The sequence below is a fragment of the Candoia aspera genome, chromosome 1, assembly GCF_035149785.1.
Source record: "Candoia aspera isolate rCanAsp1 chromosome 1, rCanAsp1.hap2, whole genome shotgun sequence".
Lineage (NCBI taxonomy): Eukaryota > Metazoa > Chordata > Lepidosauria > Squamata > Boidae > Candoia > Candoia aspera.
In genome coordinates this window covers 127,641,872-127,662,971 of record NC_086153.1, presented here as the reverse complement: position 1 = coordinate 127,662,971, position 21,100 = coordinate 127,641,872, and the positions used below count along the sequence as shown (strand labels likewise).

Below are 21,100 nucleotides of genomic sequence, written 5' to 3'. Positions count from 1 at the left end.
GTTAAGGGCCCTCAGATGTCTTTCCATCCAGTAGTCATAAAGAAATTAGTCATGACATCTACATGACATTTATGCACCCCTCCATCTTTATATAATCCTTTATGTAGAATATTTGGGGCTCCCAGAACCTTTTCTTTGCTGAGGGCCCAGTGATCACTGTATTCTTTCCATGTCAATAATTTTAAAAAACCTTCTTCTATATATCTCCAATCGCTCTGGTTCCTCAACGGTGGGTAGAGCATTTCCACAAGAGTCTGGAGTAGTCAGCTAGACAGAATGACTAGGTATTAGGAGAGATACCCTGTTTTGTTGGCAAGCCTGTGGGGCTCTCTTCTCAACCCCAGTCTCTCCAAATCCAGAACCCATTTGGTGATCTTAGCAGGAGGGATGAAATTAGAGAAACTCTACAGGAGGAAGTTCTGGTTTGTTACCCAGGATGTTTGATTGACTCAGAGCATGCAAGTGGAGAAGTACCCAGTGGCTGATTCTGTTAGAGCAAGTAAAAGGCAGCAAGAAAGGAACAGTCATGACTGCAGAAGTAGCTGCAGCTGTAAACAATCAAATCTACCAAAACACAAAATAGAAGCAGAACAACTGAGACCCTAAGTTGAGATTAAGTGGCCATTAGGGATGACCAGAAAAGAGGGAAGGGATAGAACATCATGGGGTTAAGGATGAGAGACACTAATCCTGCGGGTCAGGATTGGGAACTGGGCACCATTTACTTGCTGGGTGCTGAAAGGTGTGCACATATGAACCCTGCTACATTTCTCCATCCGTAGACCAGGATTGGGCATCTCCTTTTCTTAGCCAAACCCAGCTTTCAGGGCTAGGGGAAAGCAAGGGAAAAGGCAGGTGTGTGTCTGTATATGAGCAAAAGATTTGGGATTTTCCTTTCTGCCAAATGGCAACTGATCTGTCTTAAGGACTATTCGGGCCGCTGCCCAAGGCTACCTGTAAGATATCTTGCTTATATCCAGCTGAGAGCTAGGGAAAATCCAGGTGTAGAGAGTAAGGAAGATGACCTTGATGGAGATAGACAATCTCCACTGCCAAAGTAAGAAGGGGTAAAACATTTTCTATGTACAGAATGTCCACACCTCCCTAATTCACTGACCTAGAAGAAAGAGGAGGAAGTACAACACAATCAGACTTGCAAGTTTCTGTTATTATAGTCACACTATTATAAAAATAGTTTTAGCCTTCCTGTGGAGTTGATTTCTTGGTCTAATCTACCTAGTGGGGCTGATACTGGCAACCCCTTGAAACTGAAAAGCAAGAGGGATTTGACAACTGTGGGTTGTGAGTGGTGTATGAGTAAATTTGATGATTTTCAATGAGAAGATGCTAAGGATCACTGAGGGGTCATTGAGCACCCTGTAATCCAGGGTTGCAGTTTCCAAGAAGATGGACAAAACAGTTCACTTGTGAGCCCTATCCATAAATAAAAAGAGAATGGAGGGCTCCGCATGGTAGCTCGCAGACTATTGTAACTGTGCATTGAGCTGAAAGTTTTAAACCAAGGAAGAGGGAAAGCTAGAAACACAGGTTATAGCTCTTCAGGTGAGTCAGCTGCAAGGTCCCCACTTTCAAATTCACATAGGCAAGTCAAAGGAAAGGGTACTACCAGGCATAGCAACAGGGAAACCTTTAACCCATTTTTTTCTAGATCAAATATCAGTCTGTCCCATGGGCTATTTCTCATCCACTCACTGTCTCTTTAATGATATAGAAATATATAAATGTATTTCTATATAGAAATATATATTTCTGTGGAGTCCTTGGTGCTCTCTGAGCCTTGTTGTTTTCTTGCAGACATTTCATTGCCAGACTAGGCATCATCTTCAGTGAGAAGAGGGAGTGGGCCTTGCTCTCTGTTTATATACTATCCAGCTTGTGTTGGTGGGGGTGTTATTCTCTCCTTGGGAGTTCCTTGATTGGGCTGTCATTTACTGCTTGGTTGATTGCCTGAGTTAATAGTTCCTTGATTAGGATGTATTGTGCTGTTTGATGGTTCATCTGGTGTTAATCTTAGTGTTGATTTTTGCATACCTGGGTGTTGATTGCTGGCAAGGGAGTGTACTGGTCTTTTGGCTTTTCTATTGTCTCTTTTGAATGGTATGTAAATGTTGTTTACCTCTATGTGTCTGTTGATGGCTGCTTTGTCTGAGTGCCAGGGCACTGTTGATGGCTGCTTTGTCTGAGTGCCAGGGCCAGCAATCAACACCCAGGTATGCAAAAATCAACACTAAGATTAACACCAGATGAACCATCAAACAGCACAATACATCCTAATCAATGAACTATTAACTCAGTCAATCAACCAAGCAGTAAACGACAGCCCAATCAAGAAACTCCCAAGGAGAGAATAACACCCCCACCAACACAAGCTGGATAGTATATAAACAGAGAGCAAGGCCCACTCCCTCTTCTCACTGAAGATGATGCCTAGTCTGGCAATGAAATGTCTGCAAGAAAACAACAAGGCTCAGAGAGCACCAAGGACTCCACAGTTCAACCCTGAGCTACAAATATTTGCTTCGATATATATTTCTCTCTCAAGTCTTTCTTTTCCTATAAATCTCCTTAGGAGGAATTTGCTGTGCAAGTTGCTCTACTGCATGCTACCCTTTCTCTCTTGTTTAAAAGCCAAACTCATGTAGTGTGAAGTAATCAATTATATTTGGAGATCCAAGAAAATGGCCACTCTGTCCCTATTCTCAATCCTTCCTCTTTGTTGCCTCTTTCAGATGAAACCACTGAACATGATTGCTCTCTGGAAAGCAGTAAAGGGAGGGAAGGGAAAACACTGTCAGGTTTCAAGATTCTGTTACTCTAATCCAGCCTTTCCCAACCTTTTGATCCTGGAGGAACCCTTGAAATATTTTCCAGGCCTCAGGGAACCCCTGGACATTCAGGCTCAAATATAGGCCACAAGTTACAAAATTATTATATTTGTTTCATGTGTAGGCCTGTATATATGTATTAACAGTGTTCTTAAACTGAAAATAAGGAATGAAACTTACCTCTTTAATGTGAAGTTGCCTGAATTTGAAATAATTTTTTAATAAATTGTGGTCTCCAAGGGAACCCCTAGTGACCTCTCATGGAACCCTAGGGTTACATGGAATCCTAGTTGACAAACCCTGCTCTAACTTATATCATTTCTGGGTTTGGGGTTTTTTTTGGTACCTTCAAGTCAGTTTTTGATTCCTGGTGAGTGCTAGACATATCACTGCCCTTTTCTTAGCAAGGTTTTTCAGAAGTAGATTGCCCTTACCTGCTTCCTAGGGCTGAGAGAGAGTGACTGGCTTAAGGTCACCCAGCTAGCTTTGTGCCCAATGTGGGACTAGAACTCACAGTCTCCTGGTTTCTAGCCTGGTGCCTTAACCACTACACCAAACTGGCTCTCTTATCAATACTGTAGAGTTCCAGTATTTCTTGTGGAGTCTGTTTCTTAACTTGGTCTACCTCAAAGGTTGGACATCAGGCCTTCCTTCTGTCTCTACTTCAGCTGTTTTCTCTTGCTCTAGTTTGTACATTTTGATGCTTCAGTTCTAGATATTAGAACAAGTCAATTTTCTTAGTCTAGGCCAGGAGTTCTTAACCTGGGGTCCATGGATCCCTTGGGGGTCCACAGATAGATTTCAAGGAGTCTGTGAATTTGGATGGTGTTAATTACAACTTTATTTTCACAGCCTCTAACTACAATTTAGTTTGTCTTGTTATTGAGTTAATCAAATAATAAAGAAGCACATACATTACTGTATTACATAGTTTTAATATTTTAGTTTTAATATTTTGATAACTGGGTATAATTGATTCCTTCTATGTCTATGCATTTTATTTTATGCAGTTAAACACATTTTGTTGAGAAGGAGTCCATAGATTTCACCAGGCACTCAAAGGGGTCCATAGCACAAAAAGGTTAAGAATTCCTAGTCTAGGCACTGGCCTGAATTTTGCTGCAATGACCAGACTACTAGGAGGCAGGGTAGTGCTGCTCTGCAGATCTCTACTGTCATATAGTCAGTGGAGGACTAATGCAGCAGCCTAACAAGGCATTAACAAGCAGCTCTCTAACCATGCATTTTTGGTGATTATTCTTCTACAATAGCACATTCAGAATTCAGGAGACAAATGACAAATTGGAATCAATGCACCCTTCTCTCTCTTTTACACACCTCTCATTTGAGTCGACAGGCTTTTTTACTCATTGAAATGTATTGCTATTGTTGATGAAAAAAATAAAAAGAAAAATGGAGAGTGTAAAAGCTAATAATAGGCCATATACCATCTGTCAATAATCAGCAGGAAAAATTACACTAGAGATAAAAGGGGTGTTTGCTATATTGGTTTGATTACTTCAGTTCAACAAATATTTGTGTAAAAAAATATAGTTACATGGGACGGGAGGGGTAGCAATTTTTCTTTATCTAAACAAATAAAAACCTCTACCTCCTTGTTCTTTATTATACAAATCTGCATAGTGGAATTTTGGTTTGGGGAGGGACATTGTCTAATTTCCCTTAAAGTTGTAGTGAATTCCTTTGAAGTAAATATTCTTTAACTTCAGTGTAAATGGGAAGAAAATGATTTATTACATTAGTTGAACTCTAGTAAGCAGTATAAAAGTTTCCAGGATATACTGCATCTAATAAGTAGGATTTTTTTTTTTCAATTAAGTATACATTTTAAATTTCTTCATAATAATGAGAACTTGTTTTCTTTATTTGGAATGAGACTGGTTTTTAAGCAAACAATCATTCTTTCAACTGTTAGCAGTTATAAAATAATTATTTTGCCACGCTGTTCAGGAGAAAAAAGGTGGTTTTATTCCCCACACATACAAATCCTCATCTATTACTTTTTATATGTCAGTATATTTTATGCCAAAGAGAGAGAGAGAGAGAGGGAAAAAAAAAGGATGCTGATTTCTGGCCAATGAAAGGTGAGAGTTTATCCTTGGGGATTAGAAAGATGCTGGTCCCATCTTGTTCTTGGTCTCTTTCCACTGATTTTTAATGTTGCTTTGGCCAGAATTCAGAAATATATGAAATGCTTAGATGAATCAAAACTCTGCCAACTGACATGCCCATTACTGGCAAAGTAATTTCTGCTGTCACAGTCACAGAGCTGGAAATCTTAAGTCCCTGAAAGATTTCCAAACCCCAGTCCCAAACGCCTAAAGCTACAAAAACCACATTATAACAGTCCACATTAAAATGGCAAAATTGCACACTGTGATCAAGGGGCAAATGACTAAACATACATCTTCACCTACCATACTCTGCATTCATGAGAAATGGGAACAAATCCACCAGTTTATTGGAAATTACAAGAACTCTGTGTGAAAGATGTTCTGACATTTCTTACAAAGTGGTGCAAGTGAAATCAAAGCCAAGGTCTTCCATGGATTTGACTCAGGTTGGAAGCTGCCTTTCAGGAGATTAGTTTGGTTACTTACTATCTACTCTTGACCTTCAGCACATCTTTAGCATCTCAGGCAGAAGCTTTGTTCATCACCTGTTACTGATCCTTTAAATGGGTCATTCCAAATGTGGAATCTGAGACTGTCTATATGCAAAGTAAATGCTACAGTTCCCTGTCTCTGTCCCTGTCCAGCATGTTTTCTCCAAAACCTAGTTTGAAAGAAAAAAAAAAAATCGCCCAACACTTAACTCAAAACAACCAAGAGGACAAAGACATTTCAATTCCCTTTAAAATATCCTGATGAAGCATTTGGAGCATGACATCTAATTACAACAATAACAACAGCCATTTATCAGAATAATACAGTGTATCTTATATTATGCAGTTATTACAATACCTTTGGATACTGTTTGACAGGAATCAATACCCTTTCTGACAGCTTTATATTTTTATTGCTGATGACATCAAGATATTTTTTCTCTTCATCTTCCTTTTTCTCATCAGAACTCTGGAACTTTTCAATTTCTGGAAAGAAAGAACAAAAGGGGACTTATAGTTACATTGCTGTTATTGTCGAATACAAGATCTCTCTCATTCTCTCTCTGTCTCCTGTAGAAACAGTCTACAGTAGTATCCACACACATACATACATATAAATGCATACTGTATATGAATATATTGCACTCCAGTCATTTTAGTGGAATCAAGAATCAGTGGTCAAGGATAGTTTATTTTGAATGTGCAGTTACCACTAGGCTTGTTTTTTTAAAAAACTCAACAATAAGGTAATAAGGGATAGAAGATGTAAATGTATATGATCTCTAGCTACTGTCTGTATCAAAGTTTCTGCATGCCTTTCCTGTAGTTTAATGTTTTCTACTTTGGATCAATATGAGGAAATAGAGGGTGTCCTCCTAGGAAAACAAATGTGGTTTATTTATGAGTGGAAGACATAAGCTGCTGAGGCTTTGATTCTGCTTCTGGAGCTCTATTAAGAAGAGCACTGAATATTGCCAGGAGATTCCCTGTCTGAAGAAAGGAAATGCTACTCATTATCAACGGGACCTTCAATTATCATTTCCCTTGTTTCAGGCCTTAGTGCTAACACTGGAAAGTAAGTAACAACTAACTCTGTGTGAAGTTTCGCTTTGAAGCTTTGAATGAATCACCCCTCAAAGCAATGCAGTTCCCTTGCTTGTAGGAGTGAAACAAAGCGAGCAAAGCAGAGGTCTAATTATGGGAGAAGCCTGAGCAGAGCAGAGATGTCTTCCGCAAACACAGTAGAAGTCTGAGAGGAACCTTCTTCCACAGTGCTGGCTGAAGTGCTTCCTGGCAGGGTCACTTTGGCACACACTATGAGACTGCCTGCAGGGTACACCAAAGGGGGCCGGCCAGAGCAGCAGGCTGAAAAGATGCAGTTGCTTTAGAAAATGCTTACAGCAGACATTAAACCCACACAGGCTGGAGTGTGCCATGGACAAATTGCTGAAAGCTTTATCTGCTCACGTTCTCTTGGCAAGCAGTTGGGATGAGACAAGCAGGGCACCTGTAGCACATGCCAAAAGTTTTCCTATGGCTAAGTGTAGCACTCACCAAAAACTGGTGTCTGGATGACCTTTAGCATGCAGTGAGGAGACTCCAGCTTAGATTCCAGGCTGGGCAGCTTTGGCACCCACAGCAGGTAATTGCAGTATACACAGCCAGCCAGCCAGCCTGGAGTTTCCTTGATGCATAATGAAGATTGTCTGGAGAGCTGCAGGTATCAAAGTCATCCAGCCTGGATCACCCTCATATTGCAGATCTTTCAGTGGCTCAGAGATGCATGCAGGAATCCCAAACTGTCTCTCCCGGAAGCACCTCAGTCAGTGCTGGCCAAAGTGATTCAGTGGGCCTCTTCAGTTTCACAAAGCAAATCATGTTGTCTCTACAGTATGAATCAATTTGCTGACCCAAACCTGTGTTGCTTTGTGTAGACCTAATAACGACAGCTTGGTAGCCATGGGCCAAGTCCAAACTGAGTTGAGAGCCAAGATGCACTTGATGGCCTCCACCCCCTTTTCTTGACTTTCTTGTGATCAGCTGAGAAAACTGAAGGTAAACTGTATCTGCATTTGCTTGAACGTAGGTTTGGTTCTCTGCATGAGACCAAGCTAGCTCACCTTTGAGCAAAACTGAGTATCCCTTTAGATCTCCCAACTGCACATAAAGTGGGGGAACAGAAAGGGCAGCATAAGCAGCTCATTTGAAACCCAGTTTGAAGTCCGCTGAATATCCAGGGAATACCTGAACAGGCGGAAGAATAATAAACATACAACATGGCATTAGCTTATTTCTCTTCTATCTCATTTTTAGAAAGTCATTCTATTTAATGATAAATGATAAATAAAAAATGTCAAACTTCACAAAGAATCTGTAGAAGCAGCCAATTCATAAGGGTTTTTGTTGAATATATTCATCTCAGTTTTCAGCCCCAAAGGGAAACAGCTTAAAATATGAGGCTGTGACTCTTCATGCAAATGTGTTGGTCTGACAGCAGTCTTAAAATTGTCCTTCAGGGAGTAGAAAACTGCCTTACTTCTCCTGCCCCCCAAGGGCCTTGTGACCTTTTCCTGCCTCAGCCCTGGCTGCTGACTTTGCAGTAGAGTCCAAACAATACAACTTCCCTGCTAAGGGTCATCTGGTAATGAGCTGGGCCCTGCAGAGCTGAATGAACACACAGCAGGGAACTTTCTCAAACAGCTAAGAAGCTACTTTTAAAAAAATACCACAAGGTTACCTAGAAAAATGGAAAATTAGCATGTGCATATGTGTCTGGATGAGTGAGAGGTTCTTCCTCCCTGCTTTGCTGAGCTCTTGGAAATTCTGGGAGAGCTTTTCATCTCTCTCAGAGGGGAGGCTTCCAGAAACTTTCAGAGTTTGAGTATTATCTGCTCATTTACAAATATGTAGGTTGCTCTTGCAGCAGGAGCAAGCTGGCACATGAGGGCTCTAATGTTGAACCATATTCATCTCTGCAAAGTAAAAGCCACACAAATTCTGTACACATATACACGCACACACAAGGTGACTTCAGAAACACTTGTTTGGGGTCTAACAGAGTGACACTATTCTCCTGGCAAAGTTTTTGCTATATATGTTCAGTGCCAAGATGGATGGAACCAGGGAAGAAATGAAGGATCAAGGACCATCTTCACTGTTCTCCTTGTGTGCATACATTCTTACATGCTTTAGCAAGTTTTATCTTATTTTTAGGAAAAGGAAGTATTTCTTCTTTTAAAAGAATTACTTAATGGCTGCCGTGCCATTAAGTATTAATTATACTCCACTTCACTAAACGTGACATTTGTTACAAAACTCATGTCACAGACATCATCTTTTTTTCCCATTAAAAACAATCATTCCTATCAGAAACATCCTTTTGGTAGATTTTGAGGCATGTCAAAACTAATCAAATAACAAATTCCCTTCCTGTCAGCCTCTTCAATCTACTACAAAATAGAATGCACTTTCCCAGACTGTAAGCAGTTGGTTCTCTGTCAGAACAGTAATGCTAATAGTTACATCATCGCACACTGGGCAGTATTTTTCCCTTTATAATTATTTGATTATGGAGAAAAAGGGTGTTATTAACATTGAGAATTCAACACTGATGATGCAACTTCATCATCAAACTGGTACCTGTGACTTATGTGGCCTTGATCTTACATAATCAGCTAACAAGCTATGTTCAGAATAATGTGTATTTTGAAATAGGTGTTGGCCAGCGTAACTACAATACAGTATAGTGGCTTTATATCTTTATCTTGATGATCCCCAAAGAAGTATTCAAAGGTGAATCTTTACAACTTCTTGGCTAGGAGAGCCACTTAAGCTGACCTGCCATGTCTCCACTAGGTAACTTGATTTTCTGTGATATAGAGGAAGACTCCCTCCTGTTGTCTGTGTTGAGAGAATATTTAATGGACAATCTGATCTAATTCTCCATCTGGAATGGGTGGTGGGAGTCATTGTTCTACTCCTTATCCTTTCCTCTGATATTATTAAAAAAAATATTTATTTTGTTTTTATCCTGCCTTTATTATTTTTATAAAAAACACAAGGCAGCAAGCATACCTAAAACTCTTTCCTCCTCCTATTTTCCCCACAACAAAAACCCTGTGAGGCTGAGAGGGACTGACTGGCTCAAAGTCACCCAGCCGGCTTTCATGCCTAAGGTGGGACTAGAACTCACAGTCTCCTGGTTTCTAGCCCAGCACCTTAACCACTAGACCAAACTGGCTCTCTCTGCTAGACCAAACTGGCTTGTGCCAAAACTGCTCCTTCAAAATGACTTTGGAAGTTTCAAAGACTCCATGATTCCAAGCTTGAAATCATAGATCCAGATAGTCAGGAGAAACCTCCATGGCATCTCTACTGTCTGCATGAAGCTGCCAAATGCAATGAGAATAGGAGAACGTTGCCTGATCCTTAGCTACCTTGCAAATGGTTCCATTAAGCACATGTCCTGAAATGCATGTATATAATTACTTAAGGTACCTTTGCCCTGAAGTTTATAACATGTCCCACTGAGCGATATAAGGCAGTTGTGTAAATACCTATAGGAAGGTTTCTTCTGGAAGTGGTTTTTACATGCATTTTGATAGACTTGGGCATTTGTGTGAAAGTACCCATAGGATGGATTTTCACAAATAAGTTCCACAATAAAATACAAAGAATTTGCTTAATGTTTAGCTAGCTAGGTATGTAGGCTTCATTCACCATAACTTGTACACACATATTAGAACAGAAACATGAAGGCAGAGAACAAAATTGTGTCCTTTTTTCTCCCCCCAAAGCCTTAGGCCATACTCCCTTTTTTGGTACAGGAGTCCCAAACCTGACCTTTACATAGCTGACAGTTGCTTGACTCCAAAAAGTAGGTATGGCTAGAACAAGAAGTAGAAGCAGCTAGGACAAAATTAGTTGATTTTAATTTTAAATTACAATAAAACCTCAGTTTAACAGACTTTGTGGGGAAGAAGTATCAGTTAAATCTGAATCCTCATTAAATCCAAATGGATATCATTTGCATCAATTTATGTCATTTAATAGTTATGTAATTGACATAAATGACATCATTTCCAGGAAAACTTTGATTCTATGGACAAATCCCAATGGAGGTGAAGACTGAGCAAAAGCTGTGTCATTGTACCAAAGTCTGTTAAACCAAGGTTTATTGTAATAACTATACATTATTATTTATAGAATAATAAATTAATTGTAAATTAGAGTCAATAGAATAATGAACTATAGTATGGTCACATATTCAATAATTATAACCTTTGTCAAAATTACAATTTGAGGCTACACCTAAGGTTCTTGGCATGGCCCTAAGGTGTCAGGTTGTACACTCCTATGCCACATGGACATAAATATCTGGCGGAACCTATTCACATATATATGTCTGCAAGCAAACTCTGCCTTTACAATCAGGAAAAGGCAAATTTTCATTTTCTTGGTATTAAGGAGACCTGCAAATTGAAATATGACAATGGAAGCTTGCTCCCCAGAAAAACGTGCTTCAGCAATGATCTAGGTCAGTCTGAGTGGTTATCTCTCTCTTTTCTTTTCAGGGAAAAATCTGCTGCAATTATCTATTCTATCACAAACCTACAAGAAGGAAAGCTTTATGCAGATACATGGACACTTTGTCCCTAAATGGTTTACTGCTGATCTGAAATTCTGGGGCTAACGGGAGGGCGTAAGGTTTGGTTGGAAATCAGGGGCTTCTGATTCTATGGTTGGAATATCTGAAGGTTCTACTGGAGTAGTTTTTATAATATCAGAGAATAGGTAGATATTCTGTAACAAGCAGTGGGCATGCAATGTACATTACTACGGATGATATGATACGTATGTTCCCTCTTGGTAACATGTCTGTCCACTAGTTTGTTTACCTCTTGGGACAGTGCGTATTTCAAAAGTCTTTTGGAGGAAATGCTTTTGTAGAGAGTCACAGAGATGACCTGGCTGGAGAATTCTGGGAGTTGAAGTCCACACATTCTAAAGTTGCCAAGGCTGAAAAACACTGGGCTAGACAGAGAGGACAGTTGGAAGAACATGTGTTAAGCTGGGGAACCAGAGAAAGCCACAGAAAGAGACTGATTCCTCCCTAATTTACTACAGTATGAGAGGGAGGGAAAAACTCAGTCAGGCTTTCAAGATTCTGTTACTATATCCTATACAAATAAAATATAAGTCCAGCCAAACTTGCGGAGTCTGTTTCCTGACCTCACCTCCCTTCAAGGATGGACAGCTTTGGGCCTTGCGCAAACAGAAACTGTGATGGTATGTGGGAAAGATCTTGGGAGATGGGGAAGAGCTGCAGCCAGGGCAACAGTTGGATTAGAGGCAGTTTAGCCTGCAGGAGGGATGTGGATGTAGCAAACATTCAGAAGGGACAGTCCCTAGTTTCTTGGGCTCTAAAGGTGACATGGGAGAGATGTACTTTCAGACTTGCAAGATTCTGTTAATGTAACCTTACAATAAAAGAGAGCTAGTTCTTCTTGGTGTGCTTCTTGCCTGGATTACCTTGAAAGGCTGACAGAAGCAAAAGTGTAGCATCTCTCAGCTATTTGTTAATGCAGTCCAACTTTTTAGGTTTGAAAAGGGATGCCACTGCTTGAAGGAATCCTCTCATTAAAGTTAATGTGACTTTTAAAGCACCCCCTCCTTTTCAAAGCTTCCATGGAAACCTGAAAAAAGCCAAGCTGCTTTAATGAATAGCAGAGAGTGCGACACTTGCATGAAGTCCAAAGCATTTCTTCCAAATCCTTTTGGAATTGTGCACATCTTCATATGTTATGGTGCACATGAATTCTTTACACTGTGAGACAGTAACTTTTTCACTTACAAAAACAACTAGAAGCATGAGAAATAAGGTATTCAAATCTAATCGAGAAGGTCCACAATGCAGGAAGTCCTCCTTGATTAGAGGAAACTTTACATTTGTCATAGATTTTTAAAAAAATGCAATTACAGCAATCAGGTAATCCCATTAGACTATGGTAATATAAGCATACACATGAAATTGGCCATTAAGATAAATCTAACAATTGAACACTATATTATAGAAAAGCATAAATCTAAAAGCACTTTTCCCTGAGGAAAATAGGACATATATGGTACCGTTCCCACAGTGCCGTGGTTCATCAACCAACACAGTTTGAATTACGAGCACAAGTATCAGTAGAAAAAATATAGGATGGAAAAAAATCACCCTTAAAGTTAAATTCAGATGATGAAAACACTACTATGAATTGGGGTGGGGGGTCATTCAGTTTACATTTGAATATAAGCCTAGGTAACTCACATTTTTTACACATTCAATGTGCAACCAAAAACTTGTTATATTTTGATATACATATTTTCTGAATTTCACAATGCAATTTTCTAGTTTAAGAGTGTGCACAAAAAAGAACACTACACTTAAAAAATGAATATAATAGCAAAAATAAATATACAAAAACCCATTCAAGGAAGAAAAGTCACTTGCAGAAATACATACGTAAGGAGAAATGTACTAAAAATGTGTTACATTTTCCAACTGATGTCAATATGGGATGAGACAGCCAGTTTGGTCTAGTGGTCAAGGCATCAGGCTAGAAACCAGGAGACTGTGTGTTCTAGTCCCGCCTTAGGCATGAAAGCCGACTGGGTGACCTTGGGCCGGTCACTCTCTCTCAGCCCAACTCACCTCAGAGGGTGGTTGCTGTTGTGGGGAAAACAGGAGGAGGAAGGAGTATTAGGTATGTTTCCCACCTTGAGTTGTTTATAAAAATAATAAAGATAGAAAGAATAAAATAAAAAAATACATTTTGACTGAAACAATGAGAAACTAAGAGAAATCAAAATGAAATATAAAAATGGAGAGAAACTGATATGGAAATGCCTTGGAGCAAGTAGCTGATACAGAAATGGGACAGAATCAAATTAAGAATAGGAAAAAAGAGATACATTTAAATTGACGGATAGGAGTATCCTTATGTCCTTCTGCATTCTATTTGGATATCCAGACCTTGATAGAACCTTGTAAAACATGCAGACAGTTCAAATCAGTAGCCTATGCACAATACATCTGATGATAATATTGCTGTATAGAATAATTTATTGAGTGCCTTGTTATACCATCAGTATGAATCAGATAGTATTTTTACCACATTAGGAGCGGTGGGGGTGGGGGATGAAACATCTGAGTCTGAGGAACAGAAATGGAAACAAAAGACCCAGGCAAGTATGTTCTTAAACCAAATTAGTTTCCTAACAGAAATAGGAAGTCAGTGAAACTGCAAAACTTAAAGTGCCATATCTGGGCTGCAAAAGTCCAGATAACCACTAGAGGACAGCAAAGAGTTTTAAAAAATCACATTCTTGTCCCCCATCTATTAATCATATGGATTTGCGGTGCAGAGAGTATAGCAGAAAAAGTGAATATATCTGAGGAGGGTTAAAGTTAGGGCCCAAGGAAGTTAGGGGACCTACCATTGCCAAGATTCCAACTGAACCTAAGTCTCTCTTTCTCTTCCATTTCTCTCTGGCATATTGTGTTGTTCAACACACACTACTCTACACACCTCCAAGAACAATTCCCTGCCTCATTCTGCTAGCAAGACAAACAGGGGTGCTCTCAGGCTTGTCAAATAATCTTTTGGAAAGATTCAGATTGTGTCCTTCTGAGAGCTTCATCCACTAGTATATTCACTGAATCATTCAGCTGATCTTCCATACAGTTTATGTTGCACCCTTTGAGATTTCTTCGAGCTTTCCTGATAAGATTGGATGCCTCAGTTGCAACTCAGGTATTTGTTTATATTCTCTGATGCATGTCAGGAATGCTCCATGGCTGATTTAACAAACTTTTTCTTTGTCCTTCCTATCTTCAAGTCCTTCCTGCCTAGTACAACATACAGGATTTCAGGTCTGATATGCAGAAAGTGGGAGAAAAATAAGTAACTATTTTTCTAAAAAATTAACAAACAGAAGAAAGCTTAATTGCTTCCTCTTTTTTTTTTTTTTTTCAGTCAGGCAATTTAGTAGTAGAGGGCAGCCTGGGTTGCAAACTGGGAATTCTCAAAGCTGACCTGATTTTGGTAGGATCCAGGCCCAGACTTGCTAAACTTGCTAAAACCAAACTAGATTCTAGTCCTTTTCTTTGGGTTGGCTCTTCAAGATTGCCTACTTTTTTCAGTTCGGGGAGACAGAATTCCAAATTCAAGGCCTATTTGAATGAGCAGCCTTCATTAGTAGCATGACTGAAGGCTTTCCACCATGTGGTGTCAAGTAGTAGCAGTGAGAACCATAGAAAGAAAAGCGATATCAGCACTTCTCAGGCTGGCCCCCTTAACAGATGTTGAACACCTGCTAGAATTCCCTAAGAGCATGACTTCAGTATTTGTTTGCTTCCCTTTCCTCTCCCATCACAGGCTGTAATCTATACATTCAGCAATGGTAACAGAACTTCCTTCCAGATCAGTGGATATAGGATCACACCAAGAGACGAAGTGATGCTTCAATATAATCAGTTAATAAAGTTAATATTAACTAAAGTTAATATTCTAGTAAATGCTATTGTTAAAATGACTAAATATAAGGAACTTGTTTCTACAACCTGCTTCTTCTGCTTTGTTAATGTCATTATTTTGGTAATTTTCCCTGTCCTTAGAAACAGCTTTTAAATCTAAGGTCTCCATGGTTATTTAATTTCCCTTCTTGCTGGTAAAAGAAAAAAAAAAAGCTTTCTACCAGAACAGGTTCCACAGCACCAGGATTGTGAACTCTGAAATAACAAAAGTATGATTGAAAAAAAAACACAACCCAAATGTTATTCAGTTGAAATATTGCACATTTTTTTCTTCATTATTGAAGAGAAAATATTGCCTCTTTTTTTCAGTAGGATGTTCAGTTTCCTTGGCATTCTAGTACATCTGAATCTTCCCCTTTTGAGTTTTAAACCATGCTTAGAATATGACAGCTGAGCAAATGCCCTTTAGATTCATCGATCTGGACATTTGAGAGACAAAACATATCCCTAGCACTAGAAAGGATTATAAATGCTCTGTGCTCTTTATTCCTCCCTCCCCTCCAGCTTTGCAAAAAGCAAACGGACATTTTGACCATGTGAAATTCCATATTAGAATCTATTCAACTGGGTATGCTAAAGGGGACTTTCTCCATTTTCTGCCTGCTAAATGAGGTGAAACTATCAGCAGAATAATAATTTGAACTAAAAAGCCTTTTAGCTCAAAAGGCTATACAAGTACAGAATTATAGAATGTAAAGGTTAGAAGAAACTCTAGTTTAGTCTACCTGACCATCTAGTCAACCCCCTGCCTGGTGCAGTAATCTACTAATACAGAAACCTGTAACATAGATTTGAAATGTATGTTGGTTATGTATATGTATTTCCCTAAAACATGAAAAAAAAATCCTACAAAAAAGAGGCCATAGTTTCCAAAATGATGTTTTTTACTGTGAGCACATCATAGAAAAATAAAGGAATCTATACCTTTCACTACACATATGTGATTTCTCCTTTCCTGCCACTTTTACGGATGTTCCTAGATAGAACAGAGATGGAGAATCCATCCTGAGGGGCCACATATGTCTGTTCCAAAGATTAATAGCAAATTGGGGGCACAATTTTCTGCCAGGGAGAGGTGAAAATAAGGCTTGTAGGTGGTTGATTTTAGCATGCTTCTATCACCCCCCCCCCCATCAAAGCAAAACATGAACCTGAAAATTCCAGCTCTCATTGTCACCCAGGCAACTTTCCCTTTCTTAGGTGAGCTTTTAAAAAAAGGAAGGTACAGCTCCATTTCATCCTTGGTCTTTTTTTGCCTTTTATGGGAGGAGAAGAGCACCTCTCTCCAGGATGGCTCCAAGCCAGGTAACCAGCACCCCAATCCCCCGGGAGTCTGAAAGCTAGATACAAATTAGAAACTTGACATTATTTTAGGGGAAATGATCTGAACGGTGGTGCCTTTGTTATCTATTACGCTATTTTGCTCTGTGTTCCCTCTTCTTCTGGTGAGAAGAGCAGCCAATGGGATCAACTCTGCAGACATCAACAGCTTTAATCCTTTCTCTTTTTGCCTTCACCTTCTGTTTAGTTCCTTAATTTTGATATCCCTAATAAAGACTTGCATTCCTTACTGAATCAGCCCTCTCAGCTTGAAAGCATTTTAATTTCAGCGCATGTATCACCCTGCTTGATTAAGCTACAGAAAAGGAAGGAAACAGAGGCAGGAGGATTGCCATTTTCCTCACCTCACGTAAACCAGTGGAGAGAAGGACTCTCTTCAGTGTCCTCAGGAGCATATTTAAACAGCGAAAGTTGATCAAAATGCAAAGGCAGCTCTTCAACCTCTGGTAGTTTTACTAAAGTATTTTTTATCATACTTTCTGTGCTAGTACTTTACTTCTGTGCCTGAGGGTTGAACGGATTGATCTCTTTTTTAATAATTACTTTTAAGTGACTTGGATAATATATCATTGATGTTTATCTGGTGGAAATAAAATTAATTTCTATCTAAAAGAATGTTATATAGGAGAAGTTACTGCATTGAAAAACAGAGTCAGACTCTGTCAAGATGGAGAAATACTTCCGCTGTCTCTCAGAGCATGGGTATGGCTAAAGCAACCCAACTGAAAATCTGAATTAATCCCTCTCTCTGCATACAGCAAATAATATGAGGGGGTGTGTGTGATCTCTAAGCACTGCAAGAAATCTAGTGGGTCTTTTATGATTTGCTTACAGTGCAATTTTATTTTTAAGTAAATTGTACTATTTCACACCAAGAACAGGGAAATAAGAAGTATAGCCCAATGGAGTCAGTGTAGATTACTCTTAATGAAGGGTGCTCAAGTTAGCAATTTAGACATGGCTCACTACATTGTTTTCACTATTTCTTAAACTATAATCCTCTCATTTTAGTGAATGCAATGCCACTTAAGTCTGAGAAAACACAGATAAGACCAGTTTTTTAGGGTGCAATCCTAAACATGCATTCTAGGCAGTAAATTTAACTGAATGTGATTTATTTCCCATGTCCACATCAGCCACTGAACTTAATTAAATAATTCTTTAATTGCATTTTTCACTGAATTTCTGCTAATTTTGTGTGTGCACAATTTTTTAAAATAGTTTTTTAAAAAAAGATTTTACATATATAATAAGAAATGCATTCAAATAAAAAGATACAGTAAATGTGAAAGATGAAAAAAGGAAAAAGAAATGAAGAAAAAAGGAGATAGAAAAAAGAAAAATAAAATAAAAAAACAGAAAATATGAAAAGAAATATAAAGAAATGTCTTCTGATCTTCCTCTCGGCAGTTATATATACAGTTCTAATCAAACCTCTCTTTCTAAGATTACATCACAATTCCCTTCTTTCTATAACCTATTCTTTCTAATCATCAAAACCATAGGTCACAAAATCATTTTCTTTTTTATGCAAAAAATCCATAAGGGGTTTCCAGTCATTGATGAATGTCAATAATGGCCTTTCTCTAATCAAAGAAGTCAGTTTGGCCATCTCAGCAAGTTCTGTCAATTTCACCAACCATCCCTCCATGGTGGGTGGTGCCAAATCTTTCCATCTTTGTGCATATAATAATCTTGCTGCAGTAATCATATATTGAAATAATCTTCCATGACTCTTTTCTAACTGTGTATCCATCAGTTCTAAAAGGAAAAGTTCTGGCTTCAATGGGATATTAATTTATAAATTTCTTTTTTAATCTTTACTCCCACAATTCTCTGATCTTGTCTTACACTGTATATCTCTATTCAGTACCTCAAGAACTAAAATGAACAAGAGTGGAGACAGTGGGCATCCTTGTCTTATTCCTTTTCGAATCTCACAAGGTTTTGTTAATTCTCCATTAACAATTATTTGTGCTTTCTCTGAGGTATAAATTGATCTTGCCCATTTAATAAAATTATCTCCAAAGTTTGTATCTTCCAGAACTCTAAACAAGAAAACCAGTTCAAATTATCAAAGGCCTTCTCTGCATCTAAGATCAATGCAGCTTCCTTTTCATTGTGCTGCTCCAAATTCTCCAGAATATCTAATATTATCTCATAATTGTCTTTTAGGTAAAAACCCACATTGATCTTCAGGAATAAAGACCTGTAAAATTATTTTCAACCTTTCAGCCAAAACCACTGAAACCAACTTATTATTCAATAATGATAGTGGTTGATAATTTCTTGTTAAAGTCAGGTGTTGGGCCTTTTTAGGTATTGATACTATATTGGCCTTTTTCCAGCTGTCAGGAATCTTTCCATTCTGTAAAATAATATTCATCGTTTGTTGTAAAGTTGTAAAAGTTCATCCGCAAAACATTTATAATAAGAGGCCGGCAGACCATCGGGACCAGACGCCTTTCCTGTTTTAATCTTTTTAATAGCTTCACAAACTTCCCTTATTGTTATATGTCCATTCAAAATTTGTTTCTGATTCTCTGTAATCTTCAGTAAATTCTGTTTATGTAAATATTTATCCACTTTTTCCAAGGAAATTTATTGACCTTTATATAAAGTAGAATAATACTGGTAAAACACTTTTCACATATTTGCATTATTTGTTACTACAGTATTTCCTTCTTGTAACTAGTATCACTTTCTTTCCTTCTTCTTTTTGCAACTTATATGCCACCCATTTCCCTGGTTTATTTGCAGATTCAAAATTTCTTTGTTTTGCATAATTCTATTTCCATCTCTTTCACTGTTAACGTAGATAACTGCCTCTTAAGAAGCTTACTGTAATTTGGTGGGTAATAGTTGTCTTCTCTGGGGACTTTTTAAACTCTTCTTTCCTTTTCTTTATCTCATCCAAAATCACTTGTATTTTTTTCTTGCCTTTTTCTTTTTAAATTCACTGTTACATTGTATAAAATATCCTCTTATAAAAGCTTTGTTTGCATCCCAAACCATTCTTACTTCTGTGCCTTTATTAGAATTATTCTCAAAAAATTATTTTAACCTCTTTTTGCTATCCTCTGCTACTGTTTCCTTTTGCAACAAGATCTCATTCAATTTCCATCTGAAAGAGTCATTTTTCCTTTTAAAAGTTAAAGTCACTGGGTTGTGGTCTGAAATAGTCTTTGGTAATGTCTCCACTTTATAAACATTAGTAGCCAGAGTCTTGGAGATCCAAATCATATCTACTCTTGAAAAAGATCTGTGTCTTTCAGAAAAATAAGTATATTCTTTTGAGTCACCATTTTTATATCTCCATACATCAACAAGCTCCAAATTGTCCATTAAGTCAAAGAAAACCTTTGATAGCTTGCCTTGTGTATTTTTAATACTTTTCTCAGATGTTGTATCTTTATGTGGGAAAACCACCCCATTCCAATTTCCCAGGAGACACCAATTTTCATACAGAAAGTCCTATAGTTGATCCATAAGTCCTTTATAAAATGCTCTGTTATCTTCATTTGGGGCATAAATTCCCAGTATCAAAGTCTTAGCTAACTTTAAACACAACATACAGTATCTGCCATAATCATCAGTCAATATCGGTTTTGGATATAGTTGAGAATTTATATACAAAATAACTCCATTTCTTTTCTTTTTTTTTCATTCCAGCTGAAATAAATTTTTCACCCAAATTTTTGTGACTCAAATATTTTATATCCTTTCCCCTAACATGCATTTCTTGTAAGCAAATCACATGTTTTTAAAAAGTTTTTCAAATAATGATTTTTTTTCTCTTTTGAGGAGCATTTGCTTCCACGTTAAGCATTTGTAATCCATAATTATGCCAAGATTTTTGAAAAATCAATACCTGTAGCACCCAACATGCTGTCATCTTCTGTGTCCTGTTGTATCTGTTGTGGCATTTGTTTAGTTACATCTGTCATTGTCACTTCCATTTGCATTTCCTCCAATTTTTATTTGAATTTTCCCAGAAAGTATCTTGCTTTCTGCACAGAGTTCAGTCTGAATCTCTGCTGTTTAAAAGTAAAAATCACCCCTTCCAACTTATCCCATCTAAATGGAATCTTTTTCTGTTTGAGTTTGGCAGAAAGAAAAATACTATTTTCTGTTGTGCAGTATTCTAATTGGAATTTCCTTAAGTACAATTACAGCTGTATTATCAATCCTCAATCTAGTATTAAAATGCTGCTGCAGAACTTGATCTCTAGTCTTCTTCCTGACAAATTGCACAAGGACATCCCTTGGGACATTTCTTAATTTTGCAAATCGTGTAATAATCCTATAAACTTTATCAATCTCTACCTCTTTGTCATCTTCATCCCAATCCAAAAAGTTAGACAGGGACTTAACAATATTTTATCTGATATCTTCCTCATGGTCTTCTGGAATTGCTCTAAATCTTAAACAAAATTCTTTTTCTCTCAGTTCCAGTAATGCCAGGTCATCCATCTCTCTTTTTATAACTTCTGTCTTTCCAGAATTTCCACTTTGTCATTAAGTTGTTTTACATCTCCAGCCAATTGTCCTACAGATTTTTCAATCTTCTTAACTTCTTTCATATCCTTTTTAAACCCTGAAAATCCATCTTCTATTTCCTTTTTAAAAGCATCCACACTATTGGCAACTGTTTCAGTCAACCTCTTGCCAAGTTCCCCAAATATTTTCTGCAATAAATCTGGCGTG

General features: G+C 38.0%; 1 protein-coding gene across 1 annotated transcript in view; it reads right to left on the bottom strand.

The window, feature by feature from the left end:
• Nucleotides 1-21,100, bottom strand: part of KHDRBS2 (KH RNA binding domain containing, signal transduction associated 2) — a 412,831-nt gene that overhangs the window by 329,578 nt on the left and 62,153 nt on the right. Inside the window, exon 2 of the mRNA XM_063291122.1 lies at nt 5,831-5,958. Coding sequence (XP_063147192.1) covers nt 5,831-5,958 — 128 coding nt within the window. The remainder of the gene's footprint in view (nt 1-5,830; nt 5,959-21,100) is intronic.